The sequence below is a fragment of the Coregonus lavaretus genome, assembly GCF_964263955.1.
Source record: "Coregonus lavaretus genome assembly, chromosome: 26".
Lineage (NCBI taxonomy): Eukaryota > Metazoa > Chordata > Actinopteri > Salmoniformes > Salmonidae > Coregonus > Coregonus lavaretus.
In genome coordinates, this window is record NC_140013.1 from 8,747,141 (window position 1) to 8,763,212 (window position 16,072).

Sequence of the window (16,072 nt, forward strand, 5' to 3'; positions counted from 1 at the left end):
TGGTGTTCTTTGGATGCAACTCAGCATTCTTTGTCCTCCAAACACGACGAGTTTAGTTTTTACCAAAAAGTTATATTTTGGTTTCATCTGACCATATGACATTCTCCCAATCCTCTTCTGGATCATCCAAATGCACTCTAGCAAACTTCAGACGGGCCTGGACATGTACTGGCTTAAGCAGGGGGACACGTCTGGCACTGCAGGATTTGAGTCCCTGGCAGCGTAGTGTGTTACTGATGGTAGGCTTTGTTACTTTGGTCCCAGCTCTCTGCAGGTCATTCACTAGGTCCCCCCGTGTGGTTCTGGGATTTTTGCTCACCGTTCTTGTGATAATTTTGACCCCACGGGCTGAGATCTTGCATGGAGCCCCAGATCGAGGGAGATTATCAGTGGTCTTGTATGTCTTCCATTTCCTAATGATTGCTCCTACAGTTGATTTCTTCAAACCAAGCTGCTTACCTATTGCAGATTCAGTCTTCCCAGCCTGGTGCAGGTCTACAATTTTGTTTCTGGTGTCCTTTGACAGCTCTTTGGTCTTGGCCATAGTGGAGTTTGGAGTGTGACTGTTTGAGGTTGTGGACAGGTGTCTTTTATACTGATAACAAGTTCAAACAGGTGCCATTAATACAGGTAATGAGTGGAGGACAGAGGAGCCTCTTAAAGAATAAGTTACAGGTCTGTGAGAGCCAGAAATCTTGCTTGTTTGTAGGTGACCAAATACTTATTTTCCACCATAATTTGCAAATAAATTCATAAAAAAATCCTACAATGTGATTATCTGGAGAAAAAAAATCTCAATTTGTCTGTCATAGTTGACGTGTACCTATGATGAAAATTACAGGCCTCTTTCATCTTTTTAAGTGGGAGAACTTGCACAATTGGTGGCTGACTAAATACCTTTTTTCCCCACTGTATATACTGAACAAAAATATAAACGCAACATGTAAAGTGTTGGTCCCATGTTTCATGAGCTGAAATAAAAGATGCCAGAAATGTTCCATATGCACAAAAAGCTTATGTCTCTCAAATTTTGAGCACAAATTTGTTTACATCCCGTTTAGTGAACATTTCTCCTTTGCCAAGATAATCCATCCACCTGACAGGTGTGGCATATCAAGAAGCTGATTAAGCAGCATGATCATTACACATGTGCACCTTGTGCTGGGGATAATAAAAGGCCACTCTAAAATGTGCAGTTTTGTCACAACACAATGCCACAGATGTCTCAAGTTTTGAGGGAGCGTGTGATTGGCATGCTGACTGCAGGAATGTCCACCAGAGCTGTTGCCAGATAATTTTATGTTAAATTCTCTACTATAAGCCGCCTCCAACGTCGTTTTAGAGAATTTGGCAGTGCGTCTAACCGGCCTTACAACTGCTGACCACGTGTAACCATGCCAGCCCAGGAACACATCCGGGTTCTTCACCTGCGGGATCGTCTGAGGGGGTGCTGAGGCGTATTTCTGTCTGTAATACAGCCCTTTTGTCGGGAAAAACTCATTCTGATTGGCTGTGCCTGGCTCCCCAGGGGGTGTGCCCTTGCCCAGTCATGTGAAATCCATAGATTAGGGCCTAATGAATTTATTTAAATTGACATTTCCTTATATGAACTGTAACTCAGTAAAATCTTTCAAACTGTTGCATGTTGCGTTTATATATTTTTTCAGTACACTTATAGTGCATTCAGAAAGTATTCACACCCCTTGACGTTTTCCACATTTTGCTGTGGGACACCCTGAATTTAAAAAGGATTAACTTGAGATTTTGTGTCACTGGCCTACACACAATACCCCATAATGTCAAAGTGGAATTATGTTTTTAGACATTTTTACAAATTAATAAACATGGTAAGCTGAAATGTCTTGAAGTAAATACTTTTTTCCCCCACTGTACGTAGCCTTAAAAATTAAGGTTAATGAAATCAATAACTTGCTAACATCAGATAACGTTCATATATTAGCCATTTCTGAGACTCACTTAAATAATTAATTTGATGATACAGTAGTAGCAATACAAGGATATAACATCTATAGAAGAGACAGGAATGCTTATGGGGGAGGTGTTGCTGTATATATTCAGAGCCATATCCCTGTTATGCTTAGAGAAGATCTTATGTAAAGGGTTATTGAAGTGTTGTGGTTGCAGGTTCACCTGGTACATCTAAAGCCTTTTATTTGGGGGTGTTGCTATAGGCCACTAAGTGCTAACAGTCAGTATCTAAATAATATGCGTGAAATGCTTGATAGTGTATGTGATGTAAACAGAGAGGTCTACTTTCTTGGGGACCTGAATATTGGATGGTTTTCATCAAGCTGTCCGCTCATGAGGAAGCTTCTCACTGTAACCAGTGCCTGTAATCTGGTTGAGATTATTAATCAACCTACCAGGGTGTTTACAAACACTACAGGAACAAGATCATCCACATGTATTGATCACATTTTTACTAACACTAATTTTATTCTAAAACTGTATCCATACCTGTTGGATGCAGTGATCACAATATAGGGGCTGTATCCAGGAAAGCCAAAGTTCCAAAAGTTGGGCCTAAAATAGTGTATAAAATCATACAGAAGATTTTGCTGTGACTCTTATATGGATTATGTTGAAAATATTTGTTTGTCTAATATGATTAATAAGGAGCATCCAGACGCTCCACTTGATTAATTATGAAATTGCGTCTTCCAATTATTGATAAACATGGACCTGTTAAGAAACGAACTGTTAGAACTGTTAAGGCTCCATGGATTGATAAGGAATTGAAAAACTGTATGGTTTAAAGATAAGGGGCAAAAGGAATTGCTATTAAGTCTGGTTGCACATCCGACTGGCTGACTTACTGCAAATTGAGAAATTATGTGACTAAACTCAACAAAAAGAAGAAGAAACTGCATTATAAAGTCAAGATCAATGATATAAATAAAGATACTATATGTTTTTTGGGGGGGAGTACTTTAAATGAAATTATGGGCAGAAAGACAAATTCAACTCCATATTTCATCGAATCAGATGGCTTATTCATCACAAAACCATTTGATGTTGCCAATAATGATTACTTCATTGGCACAGTGGGCAAACTTAGGCAGGAAATGCCAACAACGAACAGTGAGCCATCGTACTCAGCACATAAAAAAATGAAAAATAAAATAAAAGCATTGCACGTTTGAATTTTGTAAAGTTAGTGTGGGAGAGGTGGATTTTTTTTGGTTATCCATTAATAATGACAAACCTCCTGGCATTGACAACTTAGATGGAAAGCTACTGAGGATGGTAGCTGACTCTATAACCAGTCCTATCTGTCCTATCTTTAATTGCAGCCTAGAGGGAAGCCACAGTCATTCCGCTACCCAATAGTGGTAAAGCAGCCTTTACTGGTTCTAACAGCAGACCTATCAGCTTGCTGCCAGCTCTTAGCAAATTTTTGGAAAAAAATGGTGTTTGACCAAATACAATGCTATTTCTCTTTAAACAAATTAACAACAGACTTTCAGCATGCTTAAAGAAAAGGGCACTCAACATGTACTGCACTGACACACATGACTGATGGTTGAAAGAAATTGATAATAAGAAGATTGTGGGTGCTGTACTGTTAGATTTCAGTGGAGCCTTTGATATTATTGACCATTACCGGTTTTTGAGAAAACCTTTGTGTCATAGCTTTTCAACCTCTGCCATATCATGGATTCAGAGCTATCTATTTAATAGAATTCAGAGGGTTTTCTTTAATGGAAGCTTCTCTAATGTCAAACATGTAAAGTGTACTGCAGGGCAGCTCTCTAGGCCCTCTACTCTTTTCTACTTTTACCAATGACCTGCCACTGGCATTAAGACTGGGGGGTTTTCTGACCTTGTGACCCAACCAGGGAGTGTTTCCTGATCAACCTACATAGAGTACATGATCCTGTGTACACTCACCTTTGGCTGGGTTTCCATCCTGAGTCTGAAGACAGTCAGGTAAAGTAAGGTACAGTATGAGCAGGTCCAGGAATAGATCCAGGTGCATGAACAGGTCCAGGTATTGGCCAGTCCTGGTCCAAGTACAGGACCAGGAACAGTAGTAGTGCTGTGGTAATGACAGCGGATACATAGACAGTCGGAGCTACAGAGGGATACAAGGCAATATGTTTCAAAAGTCACTGGCAAGGCCATTGGCCCGTCTAGCTCCACTCCCATAGATTATGATGGTGAATTGAGTCCTTATTAAATCCATCTAGGTGTGTTTTCATGGGGGGTTCATGGATACAGTGTGAACTCCGGGGGACGCAAGGAGGAAGTCTGACAGGAGTCCTAAAAATGTTCCTGATTTATAATCCAATCTCCTTGATTCCTGGAACCATAGAGTATTCTGAAAAACAAAAACATGAGCCATGGTTACTGATTGAGTTGAATGCATGACATGTACAATGAAATCAATGATTGAGTTGAATGCATGACATCAATCACAACTGATCTTGAGAAATTTAAAATAGTTTGAATGGTAATTTGACTTATAATGATGATTTTGCATGGAAGGTGGATCAGATTGTGATTGTTTGTTTGTAATTGCTACTGTGCTATGATTGGTTTTGTATTGCTACTACAGTGTATTGGTGTAGAATGAACATTTTAGTAATTGTAATTCACGTTTCTGCATTATGTTGTTTGGATGTCTGCTGCTTTCAAAAGGTCAGCACTGAGTGTTAAGGGTGTGTGCTCTGCAATTAGTCTCGCTGAATATGCCATATGTGTGGGAACAGACTCCTGAGGGAGGTCTCTGGCAGTAATGTGGCTAGCAATATGTTAGCTCTGACTAAGTGACATTTTCTCTCTGACACGGCCATCTCACCGTCTCAGTTTGTATCTATTCATCTATCTTACACTAAAGCCCCCCCCCCCCTCTCTCTTATCTTCTTCTCTCAAGTAGATGAATGGAGAGGAACAGGGAAAGAAGGGCACCATTACTCTTGGAGGTTGATGTCTGCTTCTCACCGAAAAGCAGAAGGAGTCGTCAAATTTTCAAGTCGCTCCAGTCTCGGTGAGCCCTCTTGTCGTCGGCGGCGGCCGCGGGCGCCGGCGTGTCTGGTGGGAGAGACAAATAGAGGTGAGGGATAGAGTTAGTGACAGCCAGGCTGGACGTGGCGCAGTGCACCCCTTACCCTTCATCTCAGGGACACAGCACTCGGGAGCCTGCGGACATGGCATTGGGAATGTGATTCATGGCCTGGTGTCAGCTGTACCAAATTGGCACCGTTTTGTCTCACACAGGGCAGCTACACAGGTTTTTGGCACAGATCTGATATGGGATCCGGGCAAAGTGACTCCGATCACATGGTAGCCTTGCATTTTCTGGTTATGTGTCCCATATGATTCTACTGGTGAAAGTAAATTGTGATTACAGAACGTAAATGTATAGAGTGATTGTTCACTGCAGCACCTTTTGGGAATTCATTATCTGCATTGCAGTGCAAAGTGTGCATTACACAGCAATGACTGTGAGAATGTGGTTCACTGCAAAGGTTTTGGTCAGGTTCAAGGGCAGCCAAACTCAACCGTTTTCATTGAAAAATGATCCTCAGCCTAAATTGATCATTTTAGTTCATTATGTCCCTTAATTTCCACCAAAATCAATTTTGTAGCTGCACTGGGTGATTGACGCTATTTAATTCACCATATTGATTTAGTGATTTACAAGGCCATGGCTCTGGAAATCCATGGCCATTCATTCAGAAAATGCAATTATCCGATTGGAACAATGTATCCACGTTTTTCCCTCTGTAGAGGCTCTTTAAAATATACTTGGCTGTGGCCGATTGAGTCAGTTGAATAGCCCTGTTCTTAGCAATTACATGTCTCTGAACTGGCGTTTTATGTGCTGCAATGAGATGTGCTGGGTTGGGTTATGCAATGGGCTCATGTTCAGTGGCAGGGCTCTAGCTGCCAATATCTATTGTAGGTCACAGAAGGAATAAAAATTACAAGCCAGTTATTTCAGACATACCATAGAGATACCACATTGAAAATGGTGAAAATTGAGTCATTCACTCCCATTCTCTCTCATTCACCCCATTCACAACCATGTGTATCTGTCTATATCTCTCTATCTCTATTTCTCTCACTCTCTCATGTACTTACTTCCCCCCACATTCACGGTGGTGGCCTCTTTGGGTGTGAGCGAGGCTCTCCTCTTCATCTCAATGGCAGTCTTGGAGTGACGTCTCTTACTGGGCGACAGCAGGTCTGATATCTGCACCGCCTTCTCACAGTCAATCACCAGCGCCATGGTGTTAGAGTCCTTTTGGGTGGCATTAGGCGATGACGCTCCACTTACACCCCCTCCTCCCCCTGTCCCTGGTCCCACTCCCACCCCAGCAAAGGCATGAGCCTGCTGCTCCTCCTGGCTCTCTGTAACTTTAGACCCAGAGTGGGACACCTGCCCCCCAGCCTGTCCTCCGTTGGTCTGGGCACGGATGTTGGCCAGGGTGCCCACCTTGCCTGTGTCCATGCCCTGGTGGCTGTAGACCTTGTAGCGGATCATGAGGATGATGATGAAGACAAGCACGGAGGCCACGATGATGCCACCAATAATGATGATCATGGTGCCGCCCAGGAACTGGCTGTGGAGGGCCTGGCACTGGCTGTACTCGGTCTCCGTGATGAACTGGACACAGCCCACCTGCCGCGTGGCCGTCAACGAGGTGATGCCGTCGTCGTACACCGCCAGGACACACAGGTCGTATTCACGCCCTGACACCAGGTCACGAACCAGGAAGTCCTGACTGGTGGACGGGATCATCCTATTGATTAGAGAGAGGAACATGTTTTAGGATTGATGACTGACACGATATATACAGGAACAAATAATCTGTAGATGGGAAATATTTTGGAAAGATGATGATTCATTTTGGGTAACGAAAGGTAGTGTAGATACTATAGAGCTATGTGAATGTATATGGATAGTTCAAATAGACTGCTAAGACATACTTTTTATCTCAAGACATTTTATATTAGCGTATTATAAGAGCGTTATGGTACACCCCTTGGTTTGAGGTGAGTGGTGCGATTGAACTGGTACAGCCCATTGGGCTTACTACTGGGACCATCATAATGACAAACCTCAAAATCAATATTAAAGGGCCAAAAAAATGGATTTACCAGAAATGTATAACATGGAATATATTGTGGATGAAAGTAATCAGTGTAAGGGTCCCTTGTGGATTCTCTGAAGCTTTGACTCTGCAGAGAGCTCGAGAGTTACATCCACAGTCAAATCACCTAGCCCTGTTCCAATGACTTTGTAGAGAAAGACCATATTGAGATCAATGTCCTTCCAAGGAGTAACACGTGTGCCCAATAGGTGTCAATACTACCAGTTAATAGGGTGCATGTAGGCTTCAGAAGCACAGTAAAACATAGAAACATCAGGAGGTACTGTATGTTCCTCCAACACAAGCAATTTCATTTTCCTTTTGGTACCATACCTTTTCATTCTAAAATCACCCCTTTCAACACTAAACTGAAATGATTTGATATGATTGGACTCAATTTGTCAGGTAATTTTTCAGGATTGCTCCACTTTTCTAGATTATGTAAATGTTCTTGTCCCATTCCTGCAGCTGTACAGCACTATCATGGGCAGGGTCAGAAAAAATATGAACAAAGAAAAAATTAAACTATGCAGTCATTGGCAGACACCGTTCCCTGTCATAATAGTCTGGTGAATCAGACCTTTGCAATGACAACAATAAGCAGACTGTTGTGACAGAAACTACAAAGTTGGCAACACTGTAGTGTAGACCATTGAAAGGCACTGTGATAGTGTGTGGTCATGTGTGTGATTTCTGACAGTATAAGTGAGCAGTGGATTATCTGTATACATCCGGAACTCTTTCACTAGGGACAAAGGAGAGTATGACAGTCATTAAAAGTGATGCCAGCGACATCTTGAGCTGTGATTAAATGTCAGTCTCCATTCGCATAACTCCCAAAAGCTTCCAAATCTCCCATTTTCATTATGCGTGTATCATTATCTGGCTAACGAGTCTTGACATTTAAATTCACATCAACAGTTGAAAAAGCTGAGTTTGTAAATAATGCCATCTCATTAAGTCGGCTTGTTTGAGGCTGAGTATACGAGTAGAATACTTAATATAAGCTAAGAAAACTCTCCAAACAAATTATAATCATTTAATGTTAACCATTATTTTGAAGAGATAGAGAAGACATTGTTGACAATGTTGAATGAATGGGTGACTTAGGCTAGGATGTCACCATCAACTGTGACTACAGTACTGAGCTGTCCGCCCAGAAATGTCCTCCCCCGGGACACAGTGACTGAGAATGTGCATCGCTCAGTACAGTGTTAAATCACAAGGTGCCTTCAGCTTGAGCTTTGGATCATTAGCACTACTATTCAATATAAACCAATAAATATTAACATTTACACTAAGGACAGAATAAATTATAAATATAATAATGGAAAAGTGATTTTCATTTGTAAAATACATTTTCTATTAGCAGAGAAAGCTGTTACGCAAACTAGACATATTGACACAGTAATTAAATAGGAAATATTCTCTGAGTTGTTTGCAACAACCTCTGAAAAATCTAGTGCATACAAGAAAATGAATTCATTTATGTGAATTGACAAAATGGAATTACATGGGAAAAATAACAATAATCGTAACCCCGACATCGAGCCAGAAATGTTATTACTGCCACTGCAACCTCTTCCTCTAGAGGCTTTTCCAATCCAGAACCAGCTAGAGAAGTGACGAGTCAATCACAAGGTTATGAAAGGTTCAAATCCACATTCTCCATTCAGACAATCAACCAACCATAACCTTAGCCTTGATCTTAACCCCATTTTTTAAGAGTCATTGTAGCTAATGCTCTTACAGACAATCTTTGCTATAATAATATCAGATGTTTGAGTCTAAGGGATTTCCTCTCTCACATGCAATGCAAAAGCCTTATGGGTTGCCATGATAATGCATCACATAACCCCTATAAGGGGATTGAAGAATATAATAATATAAATAGGGTTCAGCTGATTTAGCATTCTTCCATTTATCTTGGTCAATGTTCTTGTTTCAACATTCTTGTGTTTGAATCAATATCACACTTACATTGGCAGTGAATTGGTTGAGTGTATTCCTATTAAAGGTGAAAGACAGTGCTAGAAGACGTTTGTTTATTAATTGTGGATCCCCTGAGGTGGCTGTTTTGCTTGGGTAACTCTTCCAACCTATTGACTACTAAAACGAGAGCACCTGTTTGAGGAAGCATTATCCTAATCCAACTAGGATCACGGAGAAGTCTTCAAATTAGTCCACGAGTCTGCAAATACTATTTTCTTCTCTTTCTCTGTCTCTCTGTCTCCCTATCTTTGTCTCTCTCAGTGTCGCTCTCTCTCTCTGTGTCTCGGTCTGTCCACCTTTTTCTTCCTCTCTCACCTAGAATAGTTAATGTTATGGTCTGTAGGGAAAAGGAAGATGACCATGCAGAAGAGAGTAGCTGGCGGATCTCAATTCTGGATCCTATTAAAGCGTGGCAGGGAGAGGGAGGTGCTCTCTGTCTAGCCTCATTTGCCTCAACTTTACCTGTTCATTTGATTGGAAGCCCAGAGTCTGCCTCATTCTGTCTCTCTCTCTGTATAGGGATGACATCCAGACTGCTTTTACAGAGAATCATTATGGCACAATGCTGAACAAAGTCGCCTTGATCTGGACTCTGTAGAGGACCTTTATTTACATTTACATTTTAGTCATTTAGCAGATGCTCTTATCCAGAGCGACTTACATGAGCAATTAGGGTTAAGTGCCTTGCTCAAGGGCACATCGACAGATTTTTCACCTAGTCGGCTCGGGGATTAGAACCAGCGACCTTTCGGTTACTGGCACAACGCTCTTGTTTCTGCGCTTTGGTTTATTACGGGACTTATCATGGACATGGCAGCTCTGGAATAGGCTATCAGACATGAGACACTTTAGGTGTTGAGGGCGAGGAAAACACATGAACATAGTTACACAAAGGACTAGAAAAGGGGTATTGGAGCGATGCAGGGGGACCGATTCATGATTCATGAAACATCCTTGCGGCAGATACCCCAAATTAAATTACTCCACAATGAAGCCGGGTGCCGATTGGGAATAGGGCAGCAAATTATTCTCTTTGTGGGAAATTTAGGGCAGAGAAATGAAACTGTTCGTTTTTTTTTTTATTCTTCATGAGGCTGATTGAAACCTCTAAGTGAAGAGCCTGATGAGATGAATGGAGCTTGAAATGGAATGCAAATGAAATGCTGCTTCTTGGTAAATAACTATGACAATCAGGTTGTTGATCCCAAAATGCATCCTTGGATCACTAATATTGATAAATCTGTTTATTTGGTAGGTGTTAAAAACCAATCTCCTAATAGAATGATTTAAATGCACCACACATGCATCCTCTCAACAACATATAGTATACAACATTGGCCTATAGTAAGTGAGGTCTTGATCCCATAGACGGGGGGTAAGAAAGAGCATGTTTTAAATTATATCTATATATTGTACTTTGTCTGGAATCTTTAAAGGGGTGATAATTCATTTGTGCTACAGGTGCAGTCTTTCTGTCTGTAACATACACTGTTATTTAAAATGTTATAATATTGGTAGTAGCGCTTACTAAAATCAGCCTCCATGTTTTCTCAAGAGGAATAATGGCTGTAGACAGTCTGATGCCAAAAAACAATATTTCCTTCCCACATAATCCCATCTGTAGGTCTGCACTGAATAATTTCCTGAATGATTGGCGCGCAGTCTGGCGGAGAAACACTGACCTAAACATCTTTAATGCGAGGGGCATTTGCATCGTGGATGATGGTGTAATCGGGGAAGCAGCGGGAATTAAAGGCGTATCACTAGTGAGGTTTGTACGCTTACACACCACGCTCATTTATTTATACAATTATCAGAGCTAGTTGTAGTCTTAGACACACCCGACTAGGTTACTAACGAGCCCCCATTGACTGAGGGATCATTGCACGTGCCCACACACACATACATACACATACACACACACACACACACACACACACACTCTACCAAGGCTGTGCTACCATTTTCTTTTCTTTTTTTTAATGGGCTTTTCCAAAAGGAAGGTTGAGGATAAGTGACAATCAATTTCTCTGACTCTCTTGTGACATCCCATTCATATCAGGTATTCCTCAGGCGGCCCCAGAATGGAATTCAGATGGGAAATATTTAATGCTCTTTGTAAAATAAATGTACTTGACATGATTAATTATACCAGGTTGGGAGAATAGACAAGCACAATTAGAGAGTGACAAGATTCTTCATAAAAAACTGTTGAGTTAAGTTTCATTTCAAGGCTGAATTAATTTCTCCCTGGTATTTTCTTAGCCAGTTTGGAGTCACTGAGAAGCTTTGTTTAGGGACAGATTAGGACCAGCACACAAACAGTAATCCCTTCTTAAATCTCCATGCATCAGGCTGCATTTCCAATGCATTTTAAATTAGTTACAAACATCAATTTGATACAGTTGAGTCAATGATTCAAATAGAAGTTGATTGATAAAAGAGGGAAGCATGAAATACTATTGGTGCCGCTGCTCTCAAGGGTACGCACATACCTCTACACACACACATAAAGACGCACAGGTGCACGCACGAACGCACATGCACAAACAGTTAGACACAGCTGCCTGTCAGCTTCTCGAAGTGCATGAAAGTGGCTGCATTGTGCTGTCAGGCCTGGTTGCCACAGAGACTCCGTGCCACGCCCCATTATTCATTCCCCTCACAATATCAGGGAAACGCTGCCACCGGGCCCCAGGACAAAGAGCACAGCCAGGGACAATCAGTCTGTGGGTGGCAGAGCCTATGCCCGCTCCCTGTTTCACTTCTGAACTAGGCCTCTCCCCTCCTGATCCTTAGCACGGACCGAATCCTGCCCACAATGTCCTGTGTTGGACTAAAAGGGCCTGTGTGTGGTGAGGAAGCAGGTCATGGATAAAAAATCTGCAGACAGAAAGTGCAGTGCCCACTCCTGCCTGCCAAGCTCTCCCTTCACCTGTAAGCAGGGGTCTGATACATTATTGATGTTGGATGGCCTCCACTGTGGTGAGGAGCAGGAAGGAGAGACAGTTAGCCAGCACATAATCTTGGTTACCCAGAAGTAAAATTCTCGCAAAGTTGTCACTTCCTGTTTAACTTCTGGGGGGAATGTGCTGTGAAATTGTGATTTCTGCTGTGTGAAGGAAGGAAGCAAAGTCTCCTCCCTCGCAAAAGGAAACTCTCAGCCAAGCCCATCCCTTATGCTAATTTCACCCGTGTTTATGATCCGGGTGGACACGCGCAAAGCAGTAAACATGGAAGATGTGAGTGAGGATGTTTTCAACACAGATATTTCAAATCTTAGCAGTCTCCACTCCACCCCGTCGTTTAAGCCACTGTAACAGTTCTGCTTAAAATGTTTGACTGGCAAGGGGAACGATTTCGCATGCTTGCCAACTGGCAACATACACGAAGCGATGTATGGAGAAAATGTCTTCAAACAACCATGTTCAGCAAGCGGTTGATAGGACTGGTAGTGTACGAAGTGCGTACTGTTGTTCACCGGTAAGTATACATTTCAGATGAACTCCTGGCTAACCATTGGCATTGCAGCTAGCTAGCTGTATCATTCATCCTACATTACTATCAACTGGCCAGCTGCATCAGGCAGCTTTACTGTAGATATGAGGGAAAACAAATATATTTGCTAGCTATCCATCTGATTGATGAAGTTGAGAAAATGCCATTAACTAGTTCGCTAGATTGAAACTGCTGGGCGGAAAGCTAGCTAACGTTAATTCCCACTATCAGTTTGAGTTGAGTTCACCTTAGCCTAGCTAAGTGGACTGTAGCTTCTAGAAAATAACTAGCTAGCTATATAATTGCTACCTATATTTTTAAAAGACTAGTTACTGACTTTTAAACACTTTTTGTCAAACTACTTCATTCCCCTGCCTGTTTGTTGATGCATTTGGAGACTGAAGAATTTGGCAATATTGCTAAATGCCCCTCCTGATTTTACTGCGAATAAGCTGTGTTGTTTTGATATAATTTGGCTGACTAGGCTTGTGCACATTTACCTTAGTGTTTCATTAGTTAGCTAAGTTACTGACTGACTAGGCTAATTCTTATTCATGTTGTTGTTGCATTTCAGGTGGAGAGGGAGTTGGGTCACAGAAAGCAGCATGCTGCAGACAGACCAGGGCCCGTATTCATAAAGCATCTCAGAATAGCAGTACTGATTTAGGATCAGTTTTGCCTTTTATATCACAATGAATATGATTACATTGACAAGGGGGAGCTGGTCCTAGATCACCATTCCTACTCTGAATACGGGCCCTGGAATAAAGCCATTTCCCAATACCTTGCACAGCAGTCGTTTCACCACAGGACCCTAGAGGTATTACAGTCAATGCTTATGAACTGAATATAAGGGAATTTCCATATACAGTGTATCAATGACACTAACAAAAGGGGGTTGAATTGTTCAGCAACATGTGTAGTAAATGCTAACACGGCTTTGGTGATGAAAGGTACACATTTATTTATTGTCATGCCGTCTCATGGGCCTGGATGGTGACACACATCTTCAAGCTGCCTGACTGAATACTGTGGCCTTCAGTGCAACCGGAAGCAAGGGCCTTACCTGGGAGCACAGCAACAGTCTCTCTCTAACAGCCATTCTGTCAACATGTATTGTATGTAACTACTCAAATTCATACAAAGTACCATGGGCAAAAGCACTGACTTATATTAACTTTGTCCATTTGACCCATTATTCAATCTTGACTGGGATATACAGTATATTTCAGTTGACACACCTGTGTGATGTGTCTGATATACATGAACAAAAAGGTATTTGACCTTGTGCTGTCTTGATGTTGAAGTTACCAATGTGCCAAACATGCTATGAACAAGTCATTGTTTGTAATCTAACAATTGAAAAATGAAAATGTGTTGTTTATACAAAATTAAAATGGTTAGTTAGTTGCATCCTCCTAAAGGAACCGTCTGAGGATAGCTGAGAACAGGGTGGCAGGTTTTTTGATGTGCTGCTCTAGAGTTCCATACCCCAGAAGACTCACCTGGGGATAGGGGGATGGACACATGTTAGTTTTTATACAAGTCTGGGAGACTTTTACAGGGAGGAGAGAGAATGAGTTTGAGTGAGTACATTAAATCCAATCCAACAAGTGGCCCTGGAAAATATGCTATGCGTTCACACAGGCAGACTGCCATAGTAAAGGAAATTTGCTATGGCAAGTATACTATTATGAGTGGAGCTTACTTCTCTGTGCTCTGGAGAGATAGTTGTTGATCAGAAGGCTCTAGAGGTCCTTGGACCATTCTGTCTCTAGTACCTGGAGAGAAACAGAGGTGTGCTTGAAATACAGTTGAAAATACAGTCCTCACCCCTGACCTCCTACTGGCCCAGGGCATCCTGCCTGACCCTCTAATCACAGTCTTTCTGACAGGGAATTACTCCAGGATTATACAGGTGTATGGTGCATAGGGCTTCTCCACTCATATTCATATGAGTCAAGTATTAGTACTCTTGATACTCTTGTAATAATATCGTACAATGTAAAGGAAAACAATATTATGACTTACTAACACGGAGTGCTCCATATTCCTGCTGGCAGCAAGGATCAACCTGGATGCAGATAAATGTCCTGCCTTGTAGAATGGTGGCATCTATCTCCACCAGGCTCCAAGAAATCAGATGACAAACCTGCAGAGATTAACAAAAGAAAATGGTACCTGCATTTAGGATTAATTTATCAGTTTGCCTATTGCCTGATTAATGTCTTTAAATAACAACAATAGAGCTAATAACAAAATATGACATGCCATCCAATTGAATTATATTATGGCACCAAGTCTCATATCACTAACAATTGCTACCTCGACTTATTCCATTATTACATCACGCTCCTCCTTATTTTACTGTAGTTAGCTAGCTGTTAACTTAGATAACTGTGATTGTTGAGACCCAATTTTGCAGCCAAATTGCCTCAAATATGGTGATGTCGAAAATGTTTTGCCTAGGTAGCTTAGTGACAACCCTATTAATTCTATAAGTATCTACTCTATTGCTTAAGTAGACTACACCTCCGAGTTACATCTGTAGGCTATAGCTAGCTAATTATTTAATGGGATCTAGCTAATGTGAGGTAGCTAGTCAACATGAATTGCTTCTGACACGTGCCACGATCCTTCTTGCTTTACATCTTACAAATAAGTATAGCTACCGTAGGTAGCGAGATAATGGTTTACGATAATTGCAGTTTAGTTCATTATCTAGCTAGTTATGTGTAAAACTGACAGAGTCTGCCTGTAAAATGCAACAAGTTAGCTAGCTAGCTTGCTAAGCAACAGGCTGGCTAGCTACTGTAGCTAGCTTGACACTCACTCCTTAATGTTAGCTTACCATGCTGTTCAGGACAACTCCACATTCTTCTTGCCAATCTCGATCGACTCCTTCTTGCCTACTCCCGTCTCTCAGTCTTCTTCTAGGTTAAAATCTTTATGGCTGTAGACTGTCGGATGCCTTATTGTCAAAAAGCAACACACTCTGTATACAGCCACCTGGTGCAGTCAATGGCTCAGTATTCCAGAGCTGTTCACCGGCACAGTCGAATCGATTTTAACTCAAATTTCCAATCTTGAATTAAAAAAACACAGTGACATATCATATTGATACATATATGCACTACACATTATTGTTTGTGGGTTTTAATGTGAAACATGGCTTTTAATGAAAATATAAATGTAGAACGAACGGTCTGTCTTCAGTGTTTCCCCATGGGTACAATAACTACTGCGCACAGGGCTTGAAATCATTTCCCTAGTTTAAGCACTGCCTTCGCCTAATCCTGATTCATCAAAATAATCAATGAAGAAAACCCAAAACCAGGAACTAGGTTTTAGGATTTATTTATTCTCACCAAAGAAAATAAGTGAAAGACAAAACAGTACAGATAGAAAACAGGTAAAAACGGTGTGCTGGTGAGGTTGGAAGTCCAAAAGGGCTTATATGA

At 41.5% G+C, this 16,072-nt stretch overlaps 1 protein-coding gene across 1 annotated transcript in view; it reads right to left on the bottom strand.

Annotated features, from left to right (window-relative positions):
- Window positions 1-4,984: 4,984 nt before the first annotated feature.
- Window positions 4,985-16,072, bottom strand: part of LOC311101813 (leucine-rich repeat and fibronectin type III domain-containing protein 1-like protein) — a gene marked incomplete at both ends in the record, with an annotated part of 37,615 nt that continues 26,527 nt past the window's right edge. The window contains 2 exons of the mRNA XM_084143013.1: window positions 4,985-5,055; window positions 6,109-6,770. Coding sequence (XP_083999139.1) covers window positions 4,985-5,055; window positions 6,109-6,770 — 733 coding nt within the window. The remainder of the gene's footprint in view (window positions 5,056-6,108; window positions 6,771-16,072) is intronic.